The sequence below is a fragment of the Meleagris gallopavo genome, chromosome 15 (genome assembly GCF_000146605.3).
Source record: "Meleagris gallopavo isolate NT-WF06-2002-E0010 breed Aviagen turkey brand Nicholas breeding stock chromosome 15, Turkey_5.1, whole genome shotgun sequence".
NCBI lineage: Eukaryota > Metazoa > Chordata > Aves > Galliformes > Phasianidae > Meleagris > Meleagris gallopavo.
The window spans coordinates 16,192,677-16,207,725 of record NC_015025.2 but is presented as its reverse complement, the minus strand read 5'-3'; the positions used below and the strand labels follow the sequence as shown (position 1 = coordinate 16,207,725).

General features: G+C 52.1%; 1 protein-coding gene and 1 long non-coding RNA gene across 2 annotated transcripts in view; both read right to left on the bottom strand.

The window, feature by feature from the left end:
* Positions 1 to 145: 145 nt before the first annotated feature.
* On the bottom strand, positions 146 to 4,477 carry LOC116217224. Its single transcript, XR_004161454.1, has 2 exons — positions 3,003 to 4,477; positions 146 to 1,644 (listed from the first exon to the last, which is right to left on the bottom strand). It is a non-coding gene; the product is annotated as an uncharacterized LOC116217224 (long non-coding RNA).
* Positions 4,478 to 4,913: 436 nt separating this feature from the next.
* Positions 4,914 to 15,049, bottom strand: part of PDLIM4 (PDZ and LIM domain 4) — a 33,181-nt gene continuing 23,045 nt past the window's right edge. Inside the window, exons 4-7 of the mRNA XM_010719250.2 lie at positions 12,156 to 12,331; positions 10,340 to 10,497; positions 8,359 to 8,479; positions 4,914 to 7,337 (exon numbers count right to left, since the gene is read on the bottom strand). Of these exons, the coding sequence (XP_010717552.1) occupies positions 7,133 to 7,337; positions 8,359 to 8,479; positions 10,340 to 10,497; positions 12,156 to 12,331 (660 nt within the window). The 3' untranslated portion in view covers positions 4,914 to 7,132. The remainder of the gene's footprint in view (positions 7,338 to 8,358; positions 8,480 to 10,339; positions 10,498 to 12,155; positions 12,332 to 15,049) is intronic.

The window sequence follows — 15,049 nt, the reverse complement described above, 5'->3', positions numbered from 1 at the left end:
CGCAGCCCCGCGCTCTGAGCACCGCCTGCTTCCCGGCTGCTTCCCATCACTGCCGGCAGAATGCAGTGCGGAGCTTTGCGGGAGGCGATGCGGGGCGGCCATGTGCCGCAGCAACTGGGCAGAGATCAACGCAGAAATACGTAGGTCGCTCTGAATGTAATGCTGCCTATTTATTTCCGTGGAAATTACAACAGCGACAGAGAGACTGATAGAGCAGGTTCTCAGCTCCAAAATACTACTTTTCAACGTAGTCACCACCATTAAATGTGCGTTTTTGGCAGTGATGAACAAGAGCTGTAGCTGGACTCATACAGATCTTCACCGGTGGAGATGACCCACTTTTTCACAGCTGCTAGGAAAACGTTGCCCACACAGTCCGTCTTTCACTGTGCCAACATCCACTGTTTGGTCTCATAAACATTAAGCCAGCATCGACGAATGTCAGTGCGTGGGAACGTTCAGCCCCTGCTGCCTTACCGCCAGCATCCACCTCCTTTGTTGTGAGCCCATGTGATAAAATGGAGGCATTACTTTCGGAGCAGACTTCCTTGTTACCAGCTGGGGGAGGAGCGCAGTTAGGATGGAGCCATGGGCAGCGCAGGGCTGACAGCAGGGGCCTGGAGCATCCCTTGAGCTGCAGGCGGATCGGCTCTGTGAGCAGAGCCCCGCTGTGCAGCGGCAATGGGGAAACAGCCGCCGTCAGCCACAGCTTCACACACCGCGTGCACTCACACCCCCCGGGAGCTGTCATCCCCTGCAGCACGATGTTTATTTCCCCGGTGCTCACCCTACATCACACACAGGGTCAGCGGTGTCCGCTCAGAGGGTTCCTGCAGCAGCCCCAGCCCAAGAGCAGCACTCTGTGCCAGATCCTATCTGCTGACTGCTGCTGCACAACACTTGATGCTGCAGTAGGACCTGCAGATAGCTGCAAGGCTGTGCAGGAAATCTGAGCTACGCTGTCATCGTCTCCTGAAATAGCTCATGGGACACTCAGAAACACCGCGGTGTTTGAAATGTGCTCAGAGCTCAAATCGTTTCATAATGCTCTCTGTGCCAGGCTCTTCTGATGCTCGTGATGTTGGTCTGAGCTGTAGAGCTTTCCTTGGGAGACACCAAAACATCCGTGCACTGTGCTGGGCAGCTCTGTGAGCCCTGGTTTGGGGCTGTCTTCTAATTGGTGCTGGCACAGCCCTGGGCACATGTGGGACACGATCAGCCAGGAGGGAAAGTGGGGCTGTGATGTGGGCAGAAGGAAGGCAGCAGGAAGAGACAGCTCCTGTTTGCAGGGTTCTCCCAGGGAGCACGGGCTGCTTGCTGCTGCACACATGGTGTGAGGCTGTGAGCTCAGCAAGGGGCTGACCCCAAGGATGGCACTGAAATTGCTGCAGCAAGCAGCAAGCCCCCCACCTGGGCATTACCTGCTCCCTCCTGGCTGGGGTGCTGCTTTCTTGTTGTCTTTATTTTAAAGATGCATCCTGGGAACAACGTGCAGGAGAACACACCTTGCTGAGGTGGCATCTCGGCAGCAGTGACATTCGGGGGTGGAGGCTCCAAAAACAGCGGTGCAGTGCCAGGAGAGCTCTGCAGCAGTGCCTGGGCAGGAGAAGCAGATGGCAGCATTGATCCAGGCCAGGCAGAGAGCTGCAAACCAAGATTAGAGATGGGAGATGATGTCTTGCAGCGAAAGATTGGGACTCCTCTTGCCTGCAGAAGGACTGCAAAGGATGGCTCATGCCCTCCTGGGTCACCGTTCAGCCAAAGGTGGTCCTGGTGATAAGAGTGAGCGGGGCCACATGGGGGGATCAGGGCTTACACATGGGCAGCTCCTGTCCTTAATGGTGTAAGGATTCAGTGCTCTCTCAGATCCTTATTTATTGCCATTATTCAGTCAACAGTAATTATGCAGTAACAATATCTAGGCAATATGCAATTGCCTAGAGGAATCATTTGCAGTGCTCATAAACACCTGTGGTTAGACTTCAAATTTAGCATATAAAAGTAATGCTAACACAAATAAAGTGCTCATATTTATCTGATTTACAGATTAATCCTCAATGAATTATAAATTTCATGCGTTCAAGGTGAAAACACCTTTGGGTTTTCTCCTATATTTTGCTTGAGCAAATGTATTGCCTAACACAGCCTGGAGCTAAGGTGGGACAGAGAGAGGGAATGTGAGCAGCCATGGAGCAGAGCAGCTCTTGTGTGTTCACATCACTCCCACCGTGTGTGACTTGGGGTGATGATGTGGCTGTCACTGATGGCAGTGTGCCACCATCCAGGAGCTCCTGCTCTGCTTGGAGCAGTTCCTGTCCAGGACAGCCCCACTCCTCGTTCTGCACGGGCAAAGCACGTCTCAGGTGTCTCAAGAGCTGGGAATTAAAAGCACAGATGGGAACGTGGAGTTTTGTAACTCCACGTTGTTCACACAGCTCCTGGATCACATGAGAGCTTGCAGACCAGCAGGGCAAAGCAGAAATCGTTTTGTCAGTCTGTGTGCTGAGTCTGAATGGTTGCTCCGGGGGTCTCCTCCATGCAGGTGCCCGCCGTTATTTGCAAGGAGTTGCACCTTTGCAGGCACCACGTGAAACTGCTGGAAGCGGGGATCCTGCCCTCAGCAGCGTGTGCCGGCTGGGCAAGTCCATAGAACCCACCTCCGGGAGCGGGGAGGGCTCTCCCAACGCCTCTCGACCCCTCACCAAGGAACTGAACAATTCTACCTGATGCGACATCAACTCCAACTCAATGCTTCGGCTTAAAACCGCTCCCTTTGCCGGGTTGCTGCTCCCCCGCTGTATGATGCTGTTTTAGCGCAAGAGTCACCCCCCAGCGCTGCTAATTCTCATGACCATTCTCATGCTAATTCCCCTGACCCTGCCCGAGCCCGGTTGCATTCCGCTTCCCATCACTAGGTGGTGCGGGAGGGGCACCGCACGGAGCGGAGCCGCGTTGCGCCCCGCGCTGCTCGCCCTCCCCACGCACCGCCCCGCATCTCGTACCTCATCTCCCACCGCCGCCGGTGGTTGGGACCGAAAAGCTCCTCCTAAAGCGAGGAGATGTTCCCATTAAGAACCCCGAGAGCCTGAAGCGCTCCCGAGCACCGCACCGCATCGCACCGCAGCACGGGGCGGCACCAGCAGCGCTCCCTGCGTGACGGACGGCTCCAGCACCGCCAGGAGCAGCTCTGTCTGTTTTACGGTGTGCGTGGGGAAGATCTGTTTCCCCGAAGTCATTAAAATAGCCTCTGACACACACGAGAAAGCGAGGAGGGAACACATTTTCCAGTGCCTCTTTCCCTCTGCCGCCCCTCCTCCAGCACCAGCATTTCCATCCCAGCGCAAATGGAACAGCTGAGATCTTTGTTCAGGTCCCTGGGGCGCCCAGCCAGCGACCAGGGCGAAGTTAAACAACTCCAAACAAAAGCAGCAGAACAAAACGGGGGTGCGGCGGTGGAAATCACGCCGGCTAAGTAGGAAACTTCGCTGATGATACATGGAAAAAGTTCAACAATTAGAATTTCAACCAATTTGGCTCTCGTTCCACCTCATCGAGTTAATAAATGGCACTCATCGTCCCGTTTGATCTCAGCGGGCGGTGTTTCCATAGCAAGGAGGAGCACAGGGAGTGTCCAGCACAGGGCGTGGAGCACCGGGAGCATTGGGCAGCAGTGGGGAGGGGAGCTGGGGATCCATTGCTGCTGGGTAAAACCCCACCTGAGACCTGCACAAGTGTTCCGGGGCAGACATGAAAGCAGTGGCTGCAGGAAGAGCTGTAAGCACATTCATTATTTGAATTTGTGCACTAATTATACAAGGGTTACACACTCAGACTGCATGGAAGGAGGTTTCATACCGTGCGCAGATCCGCAGAAGCTTTGGCTTTTTTCAATATTTAAGGCACGTTCAAACAACAATTTATTTTCCAAATAAAACCTTTTTGATCAATCATTTGTGGAGACAAAACAACTCGCATCACTTCCCGCTTTCCCCCATACCAATCTGAGCAGCGATGGGCGCTATGGAAATTCAGCTCCATGAGCAAACAGCCCTCTGTTATCTGGTTGCTAAACCCAGCAAACCTCCCTCACCCTCCCAGCATTCACCTGGAATGTTGGAACAGCCCCACTGAGCCCTTAATTCCCTAATTACACACGCGTGCAGGAAGCGCTAAATGCGCTCATGAGATTTAATCCGTAACCGTTAGACATTCTTGTTCTGTTTCTTGGAAATGACAGCAGACTTTCCCCGACTCCCAGCAATAACAAAACTTTTTGGGAATGTCTCTTCCCACGGCCGCTCTCCCTCCTGCCCACACCAAACCCTGGGCAGGCGGATCTGCCCCAGCACTGACAGCACTGCACTGGGCATCGCTGCTGTGCACCAAAGGGGCTCAGTAAGAGGGTGGTGAAGCACTGGAACAGGTTGCCCAAGGAGGCTGTGGATGCCCCATCCCTGCAGGCATTCAAGGCCAGGCTGGATGTGGCTCTGGGCAGCCTGGGCTGCTGGTTGGTGACCTGCACACAGCAGGGGGTTGGAACTGGATGAGCTCTGTGGGCCTTTTCAATCCAGGCCATTCTATGGTTCTATGAAAATGCAAACCTAACACCCTCAACAGCAAACCTCGAACACAACTGGATGCACGATGTGTTATTAGAGAGGTGCAGCTCTTACATTTTCTTAGGGCTAGTGGAACAGGAATGAGTGGATTTTGGGTAAGAAAACCCTCTTTGTGCTGTGTTTATGTCACAGGATTGCGTTTAGAGCACAACACAGCAGCAACGCAGCTGGGGACACATCATGTGCTGCAGAGCACAAAACAGCATCAAGGGGTGACTGTGTGCTCAGTGGGATCTCCAGCACACACACGTGTTGGTGACAGAAACCTGAGGATCAAAGGAAAAGCAATTAGGGTGAGGCAGAAAACCAACAATACCGTTTTATTTTGTATTTCATACAAACCACATCATCCTGCAAATGTTTTACAGCGTTAAATAGAGGGAGAAGGTGGGGCTGGCGAGGCCAGGCCCCGTGCTGGCTCCGGGCAGCATGTGGGGAATTGGTGCCAAGAGTCACTGTCACAGTGCAGTGCTGTGAGGTGGCTCCAGCTTTACGCTCCTCAGGAGGATGGAAGGTGTTGGTAACTCGTAGGAATGAGCACCACAAGAGAATGGTGTAAAAAACATTGATTTGTGGGTAATATGCCTCCAAACTAAAGAGATGCAGGTGAAGCCTGGGGCTGCAGTGCCCACGGCATCACTTCGGCGCTTCCAGCTCGTGGGGCTTTTAGGGCATTCCTTGTGCTGCGGGGTGAGGAGCTGCTCTGGGAAGCTCAACTCCTGCAGTGATGTGGGAAAGCCCTGCTGGGCTGTCAGGCCCTGCTCTGGGTGAAGTGCAACCTTCCAAACAGAGCCATAAAGGGAACAGAAGTGATCCGTGAGCAGCAGTTATGGTGAAACCGCAGAATGGGCCCAACATCCCCTCCTCCCCCCCCTCCAGAAGCACTGCTGCCAGCCCAGAAACAAGAGGTTAATAAGGAAAGTCAGAGCAAATGCTGCTGCTGATTGCAAACTAACGAGCTCCAAGCAGAGGCCCGCAAACAAGAGGTGATAACACTTCATACCTGATTAGCCTTAGTCTCCTAATCACTCACAGCTGTCCCAAGTATTTCTATTCAGCTGGCCCAACCTACTGAGCAAGGCTATGCAAATACAAGCAAACCCAGGCTCAGCTGGGTGATCACATTGCCACGCATTCCTTGTACTTCAACAATGAAAAACACAGATGGCAAAGGAGCTGGGATGGACGTCCTGCTGGCAGCTCCCTGCGGCCGTCTGGCAGTGCCCATCTCCATCCCTGTCCATGGAAGGGAGCAGACATTTCTCTAACCCCCAGCATCTCACTTTTGGTTTTCTGGCCCCCAGAGGTGGTGTTTTCCCCCCACTTCTGTTTCTAGGGCTGTTCCCTAGGGCTGCACTGTTGGTTCTCACAGACCCCAGAGGTCGGTCGGTGCCCCCCAGCACCATCTGCCCCATGGGGCCATCACCTGGGGGCTCACTGCAGCACAGTCCTATTGGCCCCTTACGTGGGGATGCAGTAACACAAAGGAAACGCTCTTTGCCTTTACAGAAGGAACTTTCTTATTTATAAAGCACAGAAAGCATAAATGTGTTTCAAGAGGGACCTGGTGCTACCAACCACATGGTTTCCATCACTGTGGTGGCATCTGACAGCGGGGTGTCTGAACTGCACCTCTCTCCTCCAGTCATGAACGTGGAAAACATTTCTCCACCATAACAACATCCCAAGAGCTTCAATTATCCCCCCCTTAAATAAAACCCACAGAAAGCTCTGCCACAGATCACATCCACTCGCTCAGGACTGGGGGCCAAGCAGCTATCGTGTCTCCTCCCAACCTCTGGGGGGGTTTTGCCACTCCATCCCCAGCTGCCGAGTAAGGGCAGGGGCAGCGGCCTGGGGGAGGTCTGCAAAAAAACCAACAAAAGGTCAAAGCAAGGGTAGAAGCAGAACACCTTGCTGTGGGGAGCAAGGAGGACTGGGGTGCAGGAGGGCAGCCAGGTGTGCTCCCACTGCCTCAGCATCCTTTAGATGTGCTGCCGGGCAGCCAGGAGAGAGCAACTGAACAGGGAAGGCAAGAGCAAGTCTTGCTGGGTGCTCGGTGTGCAGAGGCACAGAGCAGTCATCAGTGGGTGGGAGACTGAAGCTGCAATACAGGAGGCAGCTCTTTGTAGGTAAAGTGCCTTATTTTCTTTGAGCTTTCCTTCCTTTAGATGACAGTGGGGGGAGGGAAGGAATACTGGTTTTATAGGGAAAAAAAAAAGAGAATAGAATCAATATTTATGCAGATCCTGGATAAGGTTAAGGCACAGACTAATAATCCAGCACAGCAACCCCTACCCCCCCCCCCAAAAAAAAAAAAGTCGTAGTAAAGGAAGAAGGGATAAAAACCTGTTCATACGCTTTCAACACCATCCCCTGGAGATCCCAAGTGTAAACGGTTTTATCTACAGAAAGGCATTTGACTCGGGCTGCAGTAATCGGGGTTGATTACAGCCACTCTGCGAAGCCAGCGGCGTGCGTGCGGGTGGGCGAGCGCCGTCTGAGCCCTGGGTTTAGACGAGTTCAACTTTAGCGTTCGGATAAACAGCCACCACGTCATAGCCCTCGGGGGGCTTAACCCTCTCCTTGGCGTGGGTCTCGCAATACAGCTGCTCCTCGATGAAGAAATAGCCCCTCTGCTTCAGGTTGAGGCCGCAGTCGTCGCACATGAAGCACTCGGGGTGGTAGAGCTTGTCGCGGGCTTTGACGATGGTTCCCCTGGGGATGGGGAGAGTGGGGTCAGTGGGGACGCAGCCAGAAGAAAGCCCCCTCCCCCCCACAGTCTCCCTGCTGTTGGTCCCTGTGCTGTGCTGGGAGCTGGAGAGCTGCAGGCGTGCGCAGGAAAAACTGTGATTTGTAAGCCTGCCTTCTTCCAGCACGAAGAAATAAAATGCTGGCATTCTCCGAAATGTGACTCAGCGTATGCCTGCCCGAGAGCCATTCCTCAACAAATGGACAAAAATAACCCACAGATCTCTTCTGCTTGACCCTGACAGTGTTCCTGCCTCAGTGAGGCAGTGAGGGAGTGCCAGAGCACGGTGCGATCCCTGTGATAAGCAGGGCAGAACTGTTCAGTGAATCATCTGCATTTTGCTGCAAGATTCCCTTAGAAGGGGCAGCTCCCACCATCCTCCTCAACTCCAGCTTTAGACATAGAACCATGGAATGGCCTGGGTTGAAAAGGACCACGATGATCATCTCATTTCAACCCCCTGCTGTGTGCAGGTCACCAACCACCAGGCTGCCCAGAGCCACATCCAGCCTGGCCTTGAATGCCTGCAGGGATGGGGCATCCACAGCCTCCTTGGGCAGCCTGTTCCAGTGCCTCACCACCCTCTGAGTGAAAAACTTCCTCCTAATATCCAACCCAAACCTCCCCTGTCTCAGTTTAAGACCATTCCTCTTGTCCTATCACCATCCACCCTCACAAACAGCCATTCCCCCTCCTGTTTATATGCTCCCTTTAAGTACTAAAAAGCCACGATGAGGTCTCCCCAGAGCCTTCTCTTCTCCAAATTAACAAGCCTAGTTCCCCCAGCCTTTCTTCATAGAAAAGCTGCTCCAGCCCTCTGATCATTTTAGTGGTCCTCCTCTTAGCAAAAAAGCACCACCATAAAAAAAGCAAACAAACAAACAAACAAACAACAGCAAAAGGGGACTCAAGGATTCTGCTACAGCTTCTAACTTGTGTTGCTGGTGGAAAGCCACCTGGCTGCACAATGCGCACAGCAGCACTTACACAATCCCATTGCCACATCTCGTGCACTCGGGGAGCATCTGCAGTCCCGACATGGCAGCGCCAAGCTTTGGTCCTGGAGGTTTGATGCTCCGAGGGTTGCTCAGTCTGTCGAGTTTTTCACCTGCCAAGAGTTTTAGACAAACACAGATTGAGGACTTGCTCTCTGGCACTTTGTTCTTCATTTTTATCGTTGTTAAGAAGCCAGAGGGTTATTTTTCCCAGGAGAAGACATGCTCTGCTTGTCACAGCTTGCTTGTAAGGAAGCAAAGAGCAAACATGTAAACAGTGAGACCAGCAACCTGCAAAGCCACACAGCTGGGTGCACAGATGGGCACAGACACCGTGTGGACCCTCTGCTCTGCTCACCCCAGCAGCACATCTGTCCCCACTGGGACAGCACCAACTCAATGCACAGATGTTCTTAAAAAGCATCGCAGATGAATTTAGTGATTATTTAGGCCATACTATTTGGTGAAGTAAAAAAAAAAAAAAAAAAAGAGAAACAGGAAAAATCTCCAAAAAAAAAAGGTTCTGCCCCAACCAACATTTTGGGTGATTCATGCCACCGCTGAGCACTCAGGTAATCTGCTGTTTAAAAAGGAGGAGGGGGGGAAACAAAAATAAATTTCAGAGCAAAACAAGCCCTTTGGAGAGGAACATGGCACAATCATAGAATCATAGAATGGCCTGGGTTGAAAAAGATCACAGCGATCATGTAGTTTCAACCCCCGTTATATGCAGGGTCACCAGTCCAGGCTGCCCAGAGGTACAACGGACCCTTTCCTTCTGTTTCCCAGCCCACAGCCTGCAGGCACAGCCCTGGTGCCATCACTGTGCTGCAGCCACCAGGAGCAGTGCCCCGCATCCCTCAGCCCCCAGCCAGCAGCCCCAGCAGAGCAGATCTAAAGATCAGCAGCCTGGGGCCAAGTGCTGTGTCTTTGTGACATGTGATGGCTTAAGGAAAAGGGAGAGGGCTGGAAGCAGTCAAACAACCCAGCAGCAGCACTGCTGGTCATCTGAACTTTGCTGAAGCAATAGGAGCTCTGTGCTGGAGAAATGCTCATCACTCAGGTGCCCATAACTGCTGGTCTGTTATGCAACAGCTGGGGCACTGCAGGGCTGCTGGCAGACATACAGCCCCCAAGCATCTTCGTATCCTCCTGTATCCCCCTTCTCCTAGTCAAAGCAGATCGTTCTTTCATTTCAAACTGCAGCACAGCGCCCTGACTTCCTACGACTCTTGGAACTTCATAATGAGATTTGCAGCAGTTGGTATTTTCCCATAAAATCTAAGTTCCTGGATTCACATGATTAGAGTAAGAGGCTCTTGGAAGGAAACGAGAAGAAGCTTTTAGCCCCAGTGATTGCAAAGAGAAGCCTGAAAGCTCGAACATAAAAGCCTCAAAGGACTTAAGGTTGAAAAGCAAATAAAAAGAAGCTGAAACGTACCTTCTGGGGATCTTATTTTTTAATGCACAGAGCTGGCGATGACCTGAGTTAATGAAGCAGACAGGAAGCTGGGACTGAGCTAAGAGCGAGCCAGAAGCTCCTGATCTCTATTCCTGCTGAGGACCGTCCACATCCTTATGTAAATGCCATTTATTGAAAAAGGCATTTAATCTTTCATCAATGATCCTACCGAACTGCTTTCAACCATTACATTTGCACCAACAATCTCAGGAACACAGCTGCCATGGAGATGCTCTCTGCAAATGCGAAGAACCAGCACAGCTCTAGCTGAGCTGTGGGCAGTGCACAGTTGAGCAGCAGGAGCAGCCCAGCTGGTCAGCATGCAGAAACACCCCCAGCTCCTGCCAGGGCCCTTCGCAGCCCCCAGCACCCGAAGCTCAGAAGGGAAAAGGAAGACAGCTAAGCCAGCAATAGCATCCTGGTGGCTGCAGGGCCATGAAGAGGGGCACGGAGGGACAGATTGGAGGTGTTTTGGGGACACTCAGCACAATGCTATCAGCAAGCCTCCTACCGTTCTCCCCAGCCTCCAGCATGCCCTGCAGGTAGCGGAAGGAGCCCGACTGCTTGGGCTCCGAGATGGGCCTCTCATAATCCTGGAGCATCTTGTAGACATCTGACTCCACGTCGATCCCGTTTCTGTTCCGTGGGAGGGACTTTAAGGGGTCGATGCTATTTGAAAACAAAGAAATACTCAGATCAGATACACACAGCAATCATCAGCTCATCAGGGATGTACCTGGATGGAATCCAGTTTCACACAGATGCAGCAGAACACCTCTTTTTCCTGTAATCCAGGCCTGAAGGCATGCCCATCCCGGCACAGAGCTATTCCAACTGGGATCAGCTTGTTTCCTGTTTGTTCCCTGTTGAGCAAGGCAGCCAGGGCAGGACCAGCTACTGGATGCCTTCAGGAGAGAGGGCAGCTGCTCACAAACACTGCACACTTCCCTACCACACATGGCATTTATTGGAGGGAAAAATGAAAAGGACGAAACAACACATTTAATTATGTAGGTCTAAGGGAATCCATCCACCCCCGTGTAAGCTCCCTGTTGGCAGGCGTGGAGGGGACTGCTGTTCTCACCACGGTTCCTCTGGGTTGGTGCTCTGTTGGAAGGCTCTGAATTAGCACATCCACGTGGGGTACAAGAGAGAAAGAGCAAGGTAAAGCATTATGCCAGGATGGCTGAGAAGCATCCTTTCAATGTGTAATTGTCCTGCTGAGTAGAGATGAGCTCAAGTGTTTTTGTGCTTTGTTGGGGCCTGAGAGTGTACAGCAGCTCTGTGAGAAAAGCTTTTTTCCTTCCTGAGTGCCAAGCACACCGAGGTCACCACAAGCCCCATAAAACAGTGAGATCCTACAGCCTCATCAGACAGCTGCACACAGCCCGGTGCTGCCTGACCGCCTCCCCCCTGCAGTGCCATACCCAGCCCCAAACACAGCCTGCTCCACATGGACAGATAACATCAGACTTTGTTATTAGGGTTTTTGTGTGGTGCCCTTCTTTCCAAATTCATTCCCTTTCCTGGAGCAGGGAATAACCCCAGGCTTGCAGAGCCAGCACAACACGAATTCATACTGGCACACAGTTCTGGAGGTGAACAGGAACTCTCTATGCTCTCTGTATTTGATACAGGCTGGGGAGCATAAATCACCACCAGCACAGGATGTGTGAAAGCATGGCAGCCTGAAGCCCAGCCTGCCTCAGCAAGACCCACCTGGGCTGCTCTTGGTATAAAAGCTTTTTCTTTCCTGAGAGCATTTATTTAGTGGGCTCCCGGACAGCTGCACTGAGCAGACTGTACATTTATAAACATCCCATTTCATCGGGCTCTGTTTTCTTTGTGAGCAATTCCAGCGCCCATTTCAAGGGTTGGCTGCTGAGATCATGGAGGACAAAACCCATTGATCCCATTTGAATGCATGCTCTGAAGAACCAGGATGGTGATGTACGTGTTACCCCCCAGCGCCAGCCCCAGGCTGGGGGTCATCAGCAGCAGAGGGGTCTTATGTGGACCTGGGATAGCAGAATGTTTGGCCACCTCAGAGACAGATGATCAAGCACTGCCCTGATATTCACACAAGGGTTTTGTGGCTCCTGCAAACACACGAGTTCTGTTCAGAATCTGGCATCTGCCAAGCTCCAGTTTTTGCTTTCCCTCCCACCTCCACTTGACCAACAATGCAGGAACCAAACCCAGTGCTGCAAGGAGCTCTGGGAGCACCATCCCAGCTGTCACCTCTCCTGTCCTCAGCAGGATGCAAGCAAAGAGCTGTCAATGGCAAACCGAAGTCCCTTTGCATGCTGACACCACGTGCTTCATACCTTTGGGAAGGAGAGATGTGCAGCCCACTGAGCTGCAGTGGCAAGGCAGCATCGGCACTGCTGGCATGCGGCCGGCCGGGCTGGGAGTGCTGAAGGCTCAGTGCCTGCCTGCTGTCCACTGGACTCCCACCTGCAGTGTGGGGCATGGGCCTCTTGCCCACTGCAGGTCCGTTATCCTGCAATGGAAGAAAAAAGCAGAAAAAGCATGAGGTTTCTTGCTCTTGGTGCGAATGCAACACGAGGCTGCTGTGCGATGTGAAACTGCGGTAGTCGTATTTTATACACGGCGTGGAAATTAGAGGTTTGCACCAGGAGAACAGTCTGTAATTAGATCTTGCTGAATCTATGCAGCCTTTCCTGGTCTCTAATCACAAACCTGCCTGTTTCTCCAGGGCTGGCCGTGGCCAAGGATTCTCCATTTACTCTCCTGTAAAAGCACATTTGTTATTTCCGCAGGAGAAGGGCTGGGAGGCTGCTCCAGTCCCCACGGCTGTTCCTGCAATGCTCAGCGCCTTCCTGCTGCTTCACCCAGCAAAGCACAGCGGCAGCCGGCCGCTCTGTGGGCACGCGGTATGACCCAAAGCTGAGTTCTTGGGTTTTTCTCTGGAATTCCCACACTTTTGCCTACTTGCAGTTATTTCCATCCACATGAGTCAGAAACACACCCGTGGTGATGAAAGAAATAGGCCCTTCTGCAGGCAGCCGTGCTCTCTTTAATGTTTCCACCCATCCCAGGGCTGACGTGCAGAGCTGCTGCCCCGCTCCAAAGGAGAGCACTGCCCACATCTGTGGCTCAAGAGCTGAGCAGAGAGGAAAAATACCTGCAAACAACCAGCAAAGCACATAGCATGGGCTCTAACACAAAGCCTACATCTGACCAAAACCATCCAATAAATACTAATGGGAAACAAATGTCTATCACTGGTGCAGAGGAGAAAACCCCAGCACTTCCAAGCGTAGTAAAAACGAACAGTTAAAAGAAATAAAAAACAGATCCTGCCAGAAAAACATTTTGCAAGTCCAATCCTTCAGCCTTCCTCGGGCAAACCCCCCATTGATAAAAACAGGGCTTTAGTAAGAGCTGTGGGACGGGGCCCCCACGTTTCCCCGTACCCCAGATGTGTGATTGCAGCCCTGGGTGCCATCACCACACAGCACACCTGCACACACGTGGGAAAGTGGTTTTCAATCCAATTGCTCCAAATTAGCTATTAAAAAGGGAATTCTGCTGCCAGGAATAACATTTTTAACTATTCCCCAATTTCTGCTCTTAAAAAAAAAAAAACCCTAAAAATTGCAACCAGGCTGCAGGTTTCCAGATCCCAGATTGACATTGCTATTTCAAGGGAAATAAAGAAATATACTTTCAACGATGACATGGGGAGGAAAATAGGGATTATAAAGGATTTGGGGAGGCAAGCAGCAGCACATGCCCCTGGACGGCAGGACACCAGGAGCTGTGGGCTCCACGACCCAAACAGCACTGTGTCCATTGGCACGTGCCAGGATTCCTGCCCTCCTCGCAGCACAACAGAGCCTTTCCCTCTGCAGGCTTATTATGACCCACAGCAGCTCACGAAGCATGGTGTGCTCCTTCCTGCCCCACTCAGCAATTCATAAAGCAAATGCTTCCATAAAGCATCAGGTCTGTCCAGTCCAGCCCCTACCCAAGGACGGGCACCCAGCGCTGAGTGCCAGGACCAGCAGGGTGTTGCTACCCCAGTGGGGCTGGGAGCCCCAAACCCCTAACAGGGACAAATCAGGCAGATGGGCTCCTGCTGAGCCTCCCCAGCTCTGTGCAGGTTTGCTGAGCCAAGCTGGCATCAGGGGGCAGCTGAAGGGGAACACATAGAAAGCATTTTCCCCTCTATGTGCACAAAGAGCTTTGTTCTTTGTCTTTACTTCTCTGCTAAAATCTTCCCTCTTGCATGAAAAACCATTCCCTGGATCGAGTTCAGTCTCCCTTTTTCCATCACAAAAGCTGGTTCAGAGTTTTCCCACGAGACCTGCATGAGGCTTTACATCATGCACAGCGCTCACGCCTTCGTTCTCAGAAACCTAGAACCAGATGGATTTCTTTCCAGTTCTCAAAATTCAAGATCACAAAGTTTCTTCCCCCTTTGGGACCTAATTTGCTTCTCTCCGCTGGCTTTTTTTCCTGCTTTTTATGGCCTCTCTTAAATTAAGAGGGTTTGCAAACCCATTCTGAGTGCTGGCCTGCTCAGCTTCACCGAGGAGAGCTCCTGCAGCCTGCAGAGCAGAGATGTGCAATCTGCTTTCTCACGCTTGCCTTTGAGGAGCATCCATCACTGGGAGGGGCTGAGCTGACACACAGCATCTGGGGCTCCTGGAGCCCAGGTTGAGTGGTTCATGGCTTTGCAGCTCCTGCCAAACGTTGCTCAGCCAATTAACAGGCGGCTTTGCCCAAACCCTTACATTGGCCAGGAACGGACCTTCCACTTCCTAATGAAAAATGTTTCTTTTGCACCAACTGCTGGCACAAAGACATGTTTTCAGCCCACGACCTGTCCGTGCACAGTGGCAGCAGGAATGCTTTCCCCTCACACAGGTGTTGCTCAGCTCCAGCAGCTCCATGCAGCAGAACAGGGACCACATGCAAGAAAGACAGAATACGCATACAAACATATTCTGTGGCTGTGCTGTTTCTAGGCAAACCCTGGGTAAGAGCAGGCTCTGCTCTGCTGGCTCACAAAAGCTGTGCTGCAGACTCCGCTGGTGCAGCTGAATTGGAACTTCCCTTCCCAGGCTTTAAGTCAAATCCACAACGCAAGAGAAGACTCAGAAATTAAACACTTCTGTCAAGCTAATCCCTGCTAGAATAAGTGTTCCCATAGCTAGAAAAAACGTGCAGCCAACCAGGAATTTTGGAAGGG